We start from the raw sequence: 15,337 nt of genomic DNA, 5'->3' as shown, positions 1-15,337 counted from the left end.
GTGCGTTGTCGCTTGCCGGCGGGCATGTCTGAAGCTAGACCAACAAACAATCACCTGAATCTCCCGCCCCGGACACACAAGCAGCGGTTGATTGGCTAGAGCTTGTACTGGCATATGATTAGATTGGCTGACGCTTCCGCCGAAGCTTCAAAGGTTGAACATTGCTCAACTTTTGCAGCGAGCAAAGCTACGCTTCGCTCCCACAATGCAGTTTGGCGAAGCGTGACGTCACCCCATTCAAAGTGAATGGGCTGAAGCGTTGAAGCTTTAACGCACACCGCTGTGTGGACGGGCCGTAAGACGTAGTGTGGAGTTGCATTAGGTAACGCGAGATACGGCTGATATTTGCGCATTAGTTTCTGTTACGGCCCGTCCACACAGCAGCGTTAAAAAAATCTTCCAAAGCTTCTGCCATTCACTTTGAATGGGGTGACGTCACTTTGCCTCACTTTTCGCCAAACTGCATTGTGGGAAGCAGAGCGGAGATTTCCAGGCATCTCAGGATTCAAAAGTTGAGCAATGTTCAACTTTTGAAGCTGAGGTGGAAGCGTCAGCCAATCAAATCCTGTTCATGCAAATCTGACAGTTCAAGCGCTAGCCAATCAAACGGCGTGTATGCTGGGAGAGACATACCGCAGGTCATTTCCTCATATTCCAAAAAATGGAGGAGAAATGAGCGGTAGGGAATCACCCGGTGCTTTATGACCAGTCCCTATTTACCTACCGGGATACAAACCGGAGGAGCCAGGCATGGAGGGAGGTGGCAGAGACAGTGGTAGGTTTTCGCCTGTTTGGAGTTTATATCCAGTTTACTTCGGGCTTTTTTGCTTCGTATGTCGGGGGCGGGAGATTCATGTGATTGGTTGTTGGTCGCGTTGCTCGCAAAAAATCCCCAAGCTTCAGATACGACCACCTCCAAGATTTTTTTAGCGCTGCTGTGTGGACGCTTCGTTATGGATCAGTATCAACAGTCCTGCCAGTAACGTTACTATATTATCAATACTACTTTAGTTATAGCCTGATATATGTTAGCTAACTTTACAATGTTGTGATGTGACCGACGTTAGCTAACATTAACTGTAGCTAACGCCGGTCACTCACCAAGGCAGCTGCCCTGTTCTCCACTGGTTCTCCTCACACCACAGCTCCATTTCTCTCCGATGGCCATTATTTCTTCTAATCCTTGGCTGCTCCTGGTCTCTTGGACGCCTAGCAGGCTCATAATTATAAGGTTGTGGACCGTCATATGCATTCAAATATAAATGTTCAACCTCTTCTGTGTCAAAACTAGCATTGTGAAACATGTTTATTAATACGTTAGACCGGCCGCTCTCCCCCATGTGACGTCACACGCGGGTGGTCTTTTTTTATGCGAAAGTAAAAATGTCTTACAAAAACAGATGTCACTGTAGTGTATATTTATGTTTTTTTGTTTTTTTTTAAAAGGCTTATTAAATAAGTGGAATTGTCGTCTTTGTCCAGCACAGTGATTGAGAGAGGGGGTTAAGCTGCCAGTCAGATTACATTAGAGGCCGTAACGAGGACACAACGGGTATTTTCCCGCGGGACACGAAGAGCTGTCTCCTGGTGTGTTTTATTCATAATGAGTAATATTGCACAATGACCAAGAAAGACGGATGATTGAAATATAATAAAATGTCTCTGAGGATCATGTCCATCCCGAATAAGTGAAAGATTGTGTTTTTTTGGTTAATTCAATTTGTGCTCTTTCATGAATGTTAATTGGATGTCAGTCACACTGGATGTGCTCATGAAGTGAACAGATGCTAACCAGCGGCCCACAGCGCTGCACATGTTCCTCCTTTAACACGTTTAGACTCAAAACCAAACATCATCCAGCAAATAGATGGATAATGAGACAATAGATGTTTTGCATCCATTCCCAGACAGTTTGAACCTTTCTATGCGGTGCGTGGTCGAGGATCTCTTTATTTTGACCTTAAGGGCTATATATGAGGCCCTAAAGACACTGCTCCTGTATCAAATGCACACATTGATGCCACCAAATAAGACAATGAAAATAGAAAGTATTACAAACAGAACCGTCTTCTTAATAGTTACATTTAACTGGAATTAATTTACATTAATTATTAATATATACACAAATATTCAACCTTCAAATTACCATTTCAAATCAACATAGCTCTGCACACTTACCAAAGAACAGTTAAAAGCAACTACATGATTAGTGACTTTATCCTTTCCTTAAAAGCCGTGCTTTGTATTGGTGGGGCGTATCAGAATATCTTAAAATGTGTGTGTGGAAATCTCACTTCATTTGGAGGGTTGAGAGATTATGGCCAAAAGTATGCTGTAAATCTCAGGGAAAACAATTTGATCATAACCACGTAACACACACATATTACATATTACTAACATAAAACAAAGTACTGAATTAATCAAAGGAACGCTTTAAATATTTACTATTTTAAGATGTTTATGTCTATTTTACATTAACTTGACATTGCCTTCTCAGAACCTGCCATTCCAAACAACATGATATTTGTGATTGGCAGATGACCTTTAATGAATATATAATGAGCTCCATGGAGGAAGAAGGATGGTGATAAAAGCAGCATCACAGCTTCATGTTCACTGAGATGCTGTCTGTCTGTACATGCTTCATCATATCTACATTAATGTTGTATTAATGTTTCACCAGCTGGATTCAGGTCAGTTTCTCCTCATGTTCACTGAGATGCTGTCTGTCTGTACATGCTTCATCATATCTACATTAATGTTGTATTAATGTTTCACCAGCTGGATTCAGGTCTGTTTCTCCTCATGTTCACTGAGATGCTGTCTCTGTCTGTACATGCTTCATCATATCTACATTAATGTTGTATTAATGTTTCACCAGCTGGATTCAGGTCAGTTTCTCCTCATGTTTCGTGTTCACATACAGTCCATGGTTCTCTGTGGTCATGTTTCTGCTCAGTGGTATATATGTTAATATGTTAACAGGTGGATTCAGGTCAGTATCTCCTCATGTTTCGTGTTCATTGTGATGATTGTCTGCTGGTTTATGACTCATTTCACATATATGTCATATGTATAACCACTCTTTAAATCATTGTTATATGCTCATGCTTTTGTTTGAACAGGTGGAGGTCAGTTTCTCCTCATGTTCACTGAGATTATGTTTCTCTGTTTTCATGATTAATCATATATTAACATTCTTTAAATGAATGTTATAAATATTAATGTTGTGTGTATATATTAACATAATTGTTTAAACAGGTGGATTCAGGTCTGTTTCTCTTCCTGCTTCGTGTTCACTGTGATAATCTTTCTGTCTTTTCCTGATTCATTATGAAACAAAATATGTACTTTATATTAATGCTGTATATATTAATGTTATATAAATTGAAGTTAATGTTTCACCAGCTGGATTCAGGTCAGTTTCTCCTCACGTTTCGTGTTCCTTGTGATGATTGTTCTGCTGGTTTATAACTAATTTCACATATATTAATGTCATGTTTCTCATTTTTCGTGTTCATTGTGATTTTGCCTGTTTCTGATTCATGATAGATATTTATCATTGACTTATACATTAATGTTCAAGCAGATATTTTAGTATCTGATTGTATATTAATTAACTGTGAATTCATATTCTATGAATACACGTTTTAAATATGAATGTTAAATAAATGTGTTTCCTTATTCCTACTGTATATGTCAATGTGATATAAACTAATGTTATATCCTTTATTTAAATGTTAACAGGTTGGTTAGCTCTGTTGTTGTTACTGTTGTTGTTGTTGACCTGAGGTCACAGCGTGTTGTTTGTTGGGGTCTCCTCATGACGTCAGCAGGGTTTAACGTGACCTCGTCCCTGACGCTGCTCGGTTTCTCCTGGCTGTCTGGCCACAGCTCGCTCTTATTCTTCGTATTTTTGTTGATGTACCTCTTCGTGTTGTTCAGTGACTCTCTGGTGATTTATATCATCTGTTCGCAGCGAGCTCTTCACCGGCCCATGTTTGCCTTCGTGGCATCATTTCTGTTGAACTCTCTCACAGTCAGCACACTGACTTATCCTAAAATTCTGTCAGATATGTTGCTGTCCGGCGCCGGCTTGGTGCAGGTGTCCCGGACTTTGTGTCTGTGCCAGGGTTTCTCTGTTTCCACTCTTGGTGGAGCTAGCTTCATGCTATTGTCGGCCATGGCCTTTGACCGCTACCTGTCCATCTGCCACCCGATGCACTACGCTGTGCTGGTAACTCCTGCCAAGGTGGTGCTGATGCTGCTTTTCTGCTGGATGCTGCCTGTTATTTTAGTGGCAGTCTCAACGCTGCTGGCTAGCCGCATACCGCTCTGCAGGGCGCAGCTCAACAGGGTCTACTGCGACCTCTACAGCCTTGTGAGCCTGAGCTGCGGTGGTGCTGAAGCGCAGCTGAGTCGACTATACATTCTGCTGCTCGCAGCAGTTCTTGTCTTCCCGGCCGCCTTCTTGCTCTTCTCCTACGCTAGGATCCTCTTCATCTGTCTGCGGCGCTCACGTAGCTTCAGCAGCAAAGCTCTACACACCTGTCTTCCTCACCTGCTCGTCTTCTTTAATTTTACCATCTGTGTCTGCTTAGATCTGCTGCTCCGCGGCCTGCAGAGCAACAGAGAATCTGACTCCACCCTCATCATCTCCATTGTGATCCTGATAATACCCACTGTGCTGGACTCGCTGGTGTACGGACTGAAGTTAAAGGAGGTGTTCACGCATGTGAAGAGGCTGCTGAGCTGCCGCAGAGACAGCTGATCCCAACACTGTTTGATTGCACCACACAAAGATCCATGCAGCCAGAAGCATTTGTTGCACATCAGGAGAAACAGTGCGACCCATATTCAGTTGATCACCACAAACATAACTGAGAGCGGGAAACATTTTCTAGGCCTCCTTCTCGGCTCCACGTCACCATGGGCCATCCCCAAGAGGGTCCCGTCTCCATCCTCCCCTAGAGGGTCCTGTCAACTTCTATATCTAATCAAATATGAATAGGTGACATAAAAGAAAAGTACCAAAATGTATGAACAAATACAAAAACTAGATAAATACGTAAACAAAATATTAAGAATACCGTCAATACCGTTCCGGTGCATAATATGTTTAAGGTACTAGAAGATTGTTTACTTATGTTATACGTATATTTGAGGTTTGCATTTCTAAGGAAAAGGTTCCCAGAATTCTTCAAACATATTTAGTATTCCAGCGTGTGAGGTGGTCTACTAGGGGCCGTGGTGGTTGTACAGTCTGACTGCTGCAGGAAGGAAGGAACTGTCGTATCTCTCTGGGAAACACCGTGGTGCAGCAGCCTCACTGAAGGAGCGGTGGTATCTCTCCGTGAAACAATGTGATGCAGCAGCCTCACTGAAGGAGCTGTGGTATCTCTCCGTGAAACACCGTGGTACAGCAGCCTCACTGAAGGAGCTGTGGTGTCTCTCTGTGAAACACCGTGGTACAGCAGCCTCACTGAAGGAGCTGTGGTATAACACTGTGGTGCAGCAGCCTCACTGAAGGACCTGTGGTATCTCTCTGTGAAACACCGTGATGCAGCAGCCTCACTGAAGGAGCTGTGGTATCTCTCCGTGAAACACTGTGGTGCAGCAGCCTCACTGAAGGAGCTGTGGTATAACACTGTGGTGCAGCAGCCTCACTGAAGGAGCTGTGGTATAACACTGTGGTGCAGCAGCCTCACTGAAGGAGCTGTGGTATAACACTGTGGTACAGCAGCCTCACTGAAGGACCTGTGGTGTCTCTCTCTGAAACACTGTGGTGCAGCAGCCTCACTGAAGGACCTGTGGTGTCTCTCTGTGCAGACAGGGTGTCCAGCAGGGAGGACAGCTCAGCCATGTGATAGTTCTTCTGGTTTAGCACTAGCAGCTTTGTAAATAGTGAGTTGTATTAGAGATCATTCACAGCTACACTGAGGTGATCGGATGGTTTATAGCAGGGGTACTCAAATACAAATCTTAAAGGTCCAAAAAAAAAATGTCAATAAGACAAAGGTCCGTTTATTACGGTCATTCAAACTTTTAAACAATTGCAACAAGATTCTTAACACGAGGTTGCAAAAACAAAAATAATCTGTATGCAGCAGTTTTCATTGTTATTGTGTCTGTGCTTGATCCCTCAGAGTCGCAGTGTGAGAGCTGCACAGTTATGAATAAAGGCAGCTGCACTCTCTTTCATCAAGCATTCCCATTATTGCTTTATAAATGTCTTGCCCCCTTGTGTGTCCACTGAGGTTCGTCAGGCCCAACACATCTTCAACAAACTCCCCCTTTGCCTCATCATCAAAACTCACAAACACCAGCAACTGAACATTGTCAGTGGTGTCAGTGGACTCATCCACAGCTAAGGAAATGCACTGTGCATTTTCTATTCCATCACAAAGCTGATTCATCAAATCACCAGCCAGTATTTATGTTCTTCTGGTTGCTGTGGAATCTGAGAGGGGGATTTGCTTGATTTGACCTGTTATTTCCTCTTTTTGTTTGCCTTCAAACATGGTCTCCATCACTTCAGTCATGCATTCTTTTATACTTCAGTTATTATCCAGTGGAAAGCCCTTACCTACTGGCCTAGTTCAATCAAAGTGGTTACTTTTTTTTGGCTGGGCAGTGTAGTTTTACACACCGTCTTATTTGACTTTTCAGGACTTAAAACAGTTTTTTGGGGGCAGACCGTCACAAAGACAAAATATATATTTACACACGTAAGGTCATCATCTTTACAGTTTTGTATGCTCATCCGTGAGCAGAGCATCAAGTTGACATGTCTATTACAGCTGAATGCGCCAATCATATTTCCACGCTCGCGCCAGGGCCGGGGGAGGGGTTACAAGACGTGCGTCTTGTGCTGCATTCACTTGCACTCGGACATTAGAGACTTTCTCTCATAAATGTCTGATGAGCCACAACTTTTCTTTCAAAACAAAGCTGCCAACTGGGGTGGCAGCTGGGGTGGCAAGGCCTATTTTTAGGGTGGCAGTTGCTACCCCGGTAGGTGAAACTAGGCTACTAGCTACAGTACAGATGCAACTAGATGAGCTGTTAACTCTCGCTCTGACAGGTTGAAAAAGACGACACGCATTTTTCCCACCCGCATTCCGTGAAGACCCGCCCTACTGTGCCTCTGATTCGCAGACTGTTGGTGGGGGGAAAAAACGCTGACGGGATGCTGAATGTGATTGGACCAAAGGACCGGAGTCCGGACTTTGAGGATGCCTGGTTTATAGCATCCTCTGTTAGTGACTGCAGGATGACATATGACTTTAACATCTCATATTAGGAAGTGCAGCTGCATTAATTGTTTCTTTATCAAATTCACAGAAAAAACACATCACATTTCATTGTTTGAGTTTATATCTCACTGTAACTAAAGTGCAAAGTCATCTTCATGGAGCTAATGTACTATCTCTCCTCATATAAATGTAAAAAATGCTCCAAACTTACTGAAACTCTCTCTAAAACATGTCCAACTAAAACCACCAGACTCAGGGACAGTTTCATCCCACAGGCCATAAGACTATTAAACACCTGAACTTTTGAAACAACATCCATAACATTAATCTGGCTGCAACTTAGAAATTATTGATCTAATATATCATATTCCAATCACTTGTATCTAGACTCTTATTGCACTATTTCACTATTTTTCTTTTTGTATTTACTTGCACTATTTTTTCTGTTTTTCTGTGTTATTGTGTTGCTCTGTGGGAGGAGCCTGTGACCTCAGATTTTCATCATAACTACACTGTAGCTATGTACGCATTACTAATAAAAGCCTTGCACCTTGAACATAGCACCATGCCTACACACGGTAACATCACGTCCTGACCTGTAGAGAGACAGTAAAGTGGAGCCAGGATTCAGTTAACCCGCCTAACAAAGGACAATGGTACCACATGTACATAAACAATAAATGTCTTTTATACAACATTTACATTTTTCCAGAATTCTTTTAATTGTGTGTTATTTGTGATATTGTCTTTTCTACTGTAGAAATGTTCAGTGGCGATCCTAGAGTCGGTGGGGGCCCTAGGCAGAGATGGGGTCGTTACTCAAAAAAAGTAATATATTACTTTACTTCGTTACTCTCTACATAAAGTAACTCGTTACTCTTTACATTACTTTTGCGTTACTCAGCAACAGCCTACCCAAACAAAAAACGTAGGCCTACATGTGCACACATATAACAATTACTATTGCAATAAGGAAGACATAACACAAGTTAATAACGGTGAACATTCTAGTTTTTGCTGCTTGTTCGGAGTTGACACTCACTCAACATCATCACTCTGGGTACAAGGGTCTTTAGCTACTAGCTTGGTGTTAGCATGTTGCCTCTGCAGGTGCTTGGAGAGGTTTGATGTTGTTGTGTTTGAAGCAGAGCACCTTACCGTCACATTCCTGTCCTTTCTTCTTACACATGTAAAGTAATGGGCATACCTCCACCCCTCGAAAGTTATAGCTGTTGATGTCTCCGTCTCAGTCTGCAGCACAACCCCTGTGACAGCTGCATGTGGACAAGTCGCGCAAAAGTTACGCAAATATAAACCTGCGGTGGAAATCCCTCTAGTGACTAGAAATATTTAAAATGTTAAAAGTTAGACAATCTTATCTACCCCTGGAACTAGCTAAACTAGTTATACATGTTTATTATTTACTGTCATGTTGGGTCACTCATTACTGGATCAGCATGAGACACAGACGGGCTGTCAGGAGTAGGGATGGGTATCGTTTGAATTTTATCGATTCCGATTCCGGTTCTTATCGATTCCCCGTTTCGATTCCAAAATTGTAAAAGAAAGAGGTCAAACGTTTAGATAACAAAAATATCTTTATTCTTTTACAAATAAAAAATATAAATGCAATACAAATGTATTGCACAATAGCTGTGCTTTATTTTAACTGAGCTATGCCTGTGGCAAGCTATTAACAGGCATTACACTGTGCCTTGTCTTTTTCTTTTTTAGTGTAGTGGAGCCTCACTTTAGAGCGTTTACCGCGACCCATCTTTGGTGTTATGAAGTGACTGAGCTCGTGAACTGTCTACGGGAGGGCGGGGGGATTCTCGCTGCGGGGAAACTGTGGACCTCTGTCGCCGCAACTTACATGATGCCGTTTAAAAAAATTAAGGGCAGTGCAGGCCGTCACCGTACCGAGCCGGCCGTCAACGGCCCGCTGACGACCGGCCGTTCAGTGATTCTCCAGAAAACACACAGATGGCCAGTCCGCCGCTGAATTCCACCGGGTCACCGCGGCGCAGACGGACCCGGTGGAATACAGGGTCTACCGTGTTTAGGAACCGTTAAGCAGAACCAAAATTGTGTATTTTGTATGGGTACCCGGTAGGGATGGGAATTTGAAAGCAAATGTATATTCGAATATTCGACCCCCCAAAAAACGGTTAAACGGTTAACCGAAATGTACATATCCTATAAAAAATAAATGTAGAACATTTTTTTTCAATAACTTTTGGAAATAAATAAATACATGTTCAAATAAGTATAGAAACCAAGTCGAATTTGTCAAATGTATTGAACTGGTGATCACAGTTTGACAGCTATAGGCCTACAGCTTTCATGTGCGGAGGCGATTCACAATCAGGCCAGCTGTAGAGAAGACCCTCTCAGCTGGAACGGTGGTTGCGGGTATAGCAAGGTATAGTATGTGTATATATATATATAAGTTTAATTTGGCATAGTTTGCACTCTACACCGCACTCACTAACCTGGTCGAAATATTTCCACACATTACTCCTTTTTGACGCCATGTCTGTTGTGTAGGACTCTTCTTAGAGTGTAAATAATTACCGGACTATGACTGGTAAAATATGTTGAATACCGGCAAAACTAAATCTCTCCTGTCAAAATGTCTATGTACTTTGCCGCCACACACGGTTGCCAAGCAGTGCTTATTGTTGTTTAGGCTGGCCACTCATGTGTCGCGAGTGTTGACAGGGGGCGGGGGAGCACGCTCATGAACTGTTAGCGCCGGAACCTCGCAACGGCTGCGGAGCGCATTTGCGCCGCATTTGGGAATAAGATGAGGTTTGAGTCTGCGTGATCTGCGTGTAGGGAGGGGCAGCAGCCATATCATTAGCTAGAACTGATGGATTTGGACATAAACGCGAGTGAAGTACCGGACGCGAGAGAGAGAGATCAGCACCTGCAGCTCTGCCCGCTGTGAGGGACCGGTGAGCGGAGCAAAACACACCTTTAGACGTCACCTAACACATTTAGCTATGGCAATGTCGTATACATTGAATTATTCAATTCGATGATATGTAATCAACTTAGGCATCACTCCCAAAAAATTTATAAAAATATTCATAACTCATATTCGAATACCTGAATAATTTCGAATATTCGATTAATCGTTCCCATCCCTAGTACCCGGCATTTTCTTATCGGTTCTCATCTGGAACCGAGTTTCGGTTCCCAACCCAAGTCAGGAGAGAGAGAGAGAGACAGGCTCCGCTTATTGAACCCGCCGTGTTATTATCCAAAGTTACTGTACACTTCTGAATAATGTAGTAGCTACTAGTCTAGTCTGTCAAAGGGAGAATCTAGTCGCGCAATGTTAGTAACTATAGTGTGATTACTGAATTGTTAACAGTAACGCGTCACATTACTCCGTTACACCCAACTCTGGCCCTTGGCAAACATTCACTGGGGGGGCCCTCGAACCAGCTTTTCATCACCACGCACAGACGCCAGCACCCCCCCCCCCCCCTATATTTTATATATATACCCGTTATATCGTGGCTCAAATGACTTAGAATTCTGGTCCTACATTCATCACGTCATTTTTTATTTATTGACAAAATGGTACCATGCATACCGATCTGATCCGAGACACATTATATAAACAGCAGACAACAAAATACCTTTCATATGTGTTATAAATGAGATATTGATGATCATTATATTTACAGCTTGGGCCCGTTCAGAATATGTGCTGCTACTAACACTCACTAGAGCACCTAAAGTGGATTATTCTGCCCCTTTGAACAGACCCAAACTGAGTATTTCCTTCAGTGTGTTTTGATAAAAAAAAGATTTTTAAAATGACAAAATAAATAGCACCAAAGGACAGCTTTGACGTTATTTTTTAACAGATTCACTCTTTAATTTGCTTTGATTATTGTTTTGTCTTGTTTGTGCAGGTTTAGCCTTCTGTGCATTGCGCCTCTGGGTGATTACAGCAGCACAATGTAAAGAAGCAAACAGGTCAGTGTGTTAATGAGGTCACCTGAGAGCAGCTCGTTAACAGCTCTCATTAAGGCCGGAGCTCGTTAGTCCACAGAGTCCAAGCTGCAGCTCATTAACCACAAACATCATTTCATCATCTGCAGGATGTTTTTACCGCCCTGACCTCTGCCCTGCAGGCTTCTCACTTTATGTGAGTGACATCTCAGTACTTTTGTATGTACGTGTACTGTTTGAGAGCATGAGGGCCAATATGTAGTATGTTAAAATGCACTCTCAGTACTGGATGGTGCATCATACCGGTCAAACAGTTGAGAGGAAACGGCAGACACATCTCACTATCAACAGCATCTCGGCTACGACACTGAAGCTACGCAACAAAGTGCGATTGCGGATCCTCTCGTGAACCTAGCACCACACAAAGCTATACATGTGGGGTGGTTTCTATATTCAAATACTCAGTGTTTCTGTTAGCCGGTATTTGACTGTAAAAATTGTAGAATATAAATCTCTCCGGTCATGTTGTTCAGCAAAAATAATTAGCTGTAAGCACAATTGAAAGTGTATAAAAAATACTTTTAATAGACAGCACCTACGCACCAAGTTTATGATAAAGGGCAACTTGCAGGGTTTTTTTATACTAGATTTATGCTTAACCTTGCCTGAAAATTACAATTAAAAAGTTAATGCAGGATTTGATATGTTTTACGAGACATAAGGGCAGGAATTCAGAGGGGAAAGGAGCCGTTTTGAGCTCTGCTACTAAAAACTGCTTTTTTTTTAACGTCATACGTCAAACGCCTCATATTACGTCACATGGGGGAGCAACTTTCTCGGACTCCTTCTCTGCCCAATCCGCGGTAGTAGTTTGTAGTTGGTTTGAGCGGTTGTGATTTAGTGAGCTGGTATTTTTTCGGTAATTTTACATTGCATTTCACCATTTTTAATCATGGTGAGCTATTGTGTTTGTGCAGGTTGCACAAACTCGAGCCTGTCAGGCAGAGTTCCCGTTAGAATAATTATTTGCCGGTCAACATGTCTGTTACAGTTTAAATCTTCCGGACAAAATTAGAAAAGTGCCGGTCAAAGGTCTTCTATGTTATTTATTGAGCTTTGAAACAAATTGATATGATTTGATATTAAACAAACTAATTATAGTAGATTAATTAACTATTCAAACGTGTACAGTAATTTACAATAACACGGGAATAATACGGAGCGCTCTCCCCCTCTCCTGACAACACGCCAGTATCATGCAGCTCGCGGATCCAGTAATGAGTGACCCGACAGTAAAACTTGAAGTAAAAAGATATGATTCTACACTGTATTGAAGTAAACATGTATTATTTGAACTGTTTTATGTAATCACAACGGTTTATGGGTAATCATATATATAGAACTGATATTCTTACTTTCAAACTCACTGATCCAGAGATTCTGTGTTCCAACACACCAACCTTGCCTGTTTTACCCCTAAAAGCAGATGTCGTCATTAAGGTCGTTAAAGACAACATTACATCGCTTCTTATCATCCCTAAAAGCCAGATGCTGTTTTTAAGTCGTTAAAGACATCGTTAAATAGGTGAAGAACGCATGGGAAGGGAATGTGGTGTAGATAGGGTGGAGATAAACGTTGACTTTTGACCTGGTGAAATTTAGGATCTCACTCTCTGTTCGGAACTCTGATTGACCTCGACCAGAAGTTAATCCAGCCAATCAGGACACTTGGGGGAGGTGAGCAGTTTAAACAGCTCCTCCCCAGGGGTTCTCTAATTCGCTTGGGAGGAAAATGGGAAGGAAGAGTCGACAAATCTCCGCCCCAAAGATAGATATGAATACTGATGTTTTTGAGTGTAAAAATGCTTTTTGGTTTGGTGAGTTGGTTTGATCCCGATATCTGTGTCCGCATCGCATCACAAACCTGAAGTCACTTTCATCTCGTTTGATGAGTTGGTTTGATCCCGTCGCATTTATCTGCATCGCATCACAAACCTGAAAGCCCGGAGTGCTCGAGTACTCTGTATAACTTGTATATGTGTTTGGTTTCCTACTAGAAGTAAACTCAGATAATTTGTTATAACTTTGATTCCGGTGTTTTCAATTCCTTTCTTAATTTAATAGAGATCCAGCCTCATCCAACGAACGGCGCGTAGCAGAGGTGTTCTGCTCCAACAAACTAAACATATCTATAACTAGTTTAGGTAGTTTGAGAGGTAATTAAAATAGCTACATGTGATATTCTAACCTGAAGTGTGTGTTTTGTTCCGCTCACCGCTGCAGGTGATCATGCGTGTCGACTCGTCAGCAGCAGCTGATCTCTCCCGTCAGATTAGACTTTACTCGCGTTTATCTCCATATCGATCAGATCCAGCTAGTTCTAGCTAATGATATGACTACCTGCTTATTAAAAGACACCTAAACAATAAGCGTCGCTATGCAACCGGGTGAGGCCACAAAGTATAGCGCAGCATTATGCATTTGTTTACATGCCCACCGGAACCCAGAGGCATTACCAACAGATCAACGCACAATCAACCCATACAGGACATCTCTTTCTCCACATTGAGTGTAGACATTAGAATTGACTATTCTTGTCTGTCACATACTCTTTTGTCTGTCACATACTCTTTTGTCTGTCACATAAGTGGCGCAACTGATGCGGTATTGCGCTAAGGGAAAACATTTTGACCGGACATTTTGACCGGAGAGATTTAGATTTGCCGGTCATAGTCCGGTAATTACCGGCTAACGGGAACTCTGCTGTCAGGACATCGAGTCCACAATTTCCCTAACAGGAAAAGGACCGGAGCTAGCTTTCGTTCCTGGGTGCGTTGTGCGAGGTGCATCCACCTCCCTGCAGCACATACTCTCAACAGCTGAGGCCTATCAAACAAAACGTTTATTTTATCCCCCCCCCTTCACTGCTCTCTCTCTCTCTCTCCCCCCCCCCCCCTTCGCTCCTCTCTCTCTCTCTCCCCCCCCCCCCCTTCGCTCCTCTCTCTCTCTCCTCCTGTACAGCACCGTAACGGCCCGTCCACACAGCGGCGTGCGTTGTCGCTTGCCGGCGGGCATGTCTGAAGCTAGACCAACAACCAATCACCTGAATCTCCCGCCCCGGACACACAAGCAGCGGTTTGATTGGCTAGAGCTTGTACTGGCATATGATTACATTCGATTAGATTAGAGACATTAGCGGTAGGGAATCACCCGGTGCTTTATGACCAGTCCCTATTTACCTACCGGGATACAAACCGGAGGAGCCAGGCATGAAGGGAGGTGGCAGAGACAGTGGTAGGTTTTCGCCTATTTGGGGAGTTTATATCCAGTTTACTTCGGGCTTTTTTGCTTCGTATGTCGGGGGCGGGAGATTCATGTGATTGGTTGTTGGTCGCGTTGCTCGCAAAAAATCCCCAAGCTTCAGATACGCCCACCTCCAAGATTTTTTTAACGCTGCTGTGTGGACGCTCCGTTATGGATCAGTATCAACAGTCCTGCCAGTAACGTTACTATATTATCAATACTACTTTAGTTATAGCCTGATATATGTTAGCTAACTTTACAATGTTGTGATGTGACCGACGTTAGCTAACATTAACTGTAGCTAACGCCGGTCACTCACCAAGACAGCTGCCCTGTTCTCCACTGGTTCTCCTCACACCACAGCTCCATTTCTCTCCGATGGCCGTTATTTCTTCTAATCCTTGGCTGCTCCTGGTCTCTTGGACGCCTAGCAGGCTCATAATTATAAGGTTGTGGACCGTCATATGCATTCGAATATAAATGTTCAACGTCTTCTGTGTCAACTAGCATTGTGAAACATGTTTATTAATACGTTAGACCGGCCGCTCTCCCCCATGTGACGTCACACGCGGGTGGTCTATTTTTATGCGAAAGTAAAAATGTCTTACAAAAACAGATGTCACTTCTAGTGTACACATCATTTTCCTACACATTTATTCACTGGTGTCTCTAACCTGCAAGTTGCTCTTTAAACAAATGTTTATGATTCTTATACGTTTAGTTCAGCAGGATAATCTCCACATATTAACACGTCTTTGTGATTTCTAAAGTAAAAAGCTTATTAAATAAGTGGAATTGTCGTCTTTGTC

The 15,337-nt window shown here is 42.8% G+C and overlaps 1 protein-coding gene across 1 annotated transcript; it reads left to right on the top strand.

Annotated features, from left to right (window-relative positions):
- The first annotated feature begins 3,823 nt into the window (after nt 1-3,823).
- LOC117489190 (olfactory receptor 1D2-like) lies at nt 3,824-4,771 on the top strand. The gene has a single exon (XM_034138360.1). It carries the CDS (start codon nt 3,824-3,826, stop codon nt 4,769-4,771), a length of 948 nt encoding a protein of 315 aa, XP_033994251.1.
- Nucleotides 4,772-15,337: the final 10,566 nt, after the last annotated feature.

The sequence above is a fragment of the Trematomus bernacchii genome, unplaced genomic scaffold, assembly GCF_902827165.1.
Source record: "Trematomus bernacchii unplaced genomic scaffold, fTreBer1.1, whole genome shotgun sequence".
NCBI lineage: Eukaryota > Metazoa > Chordata > Actinopteri > Perciformes > Nototheniidae > Trematomus > Trematomus bernacchii.
This window is presented reverse-complemented; position numbering and strand designations above follow the sequence as displayed.

Bases quoted from the DNA above. Each gene is read 5' to 3' on its own strand.
- LOC117489190 (XM_034138360.1), top strand. From the start codon at position 3,824: ATGACGTCAGCAGGGTTTAACGTGACCTCGTCCCTGACGCTGCTCGGT.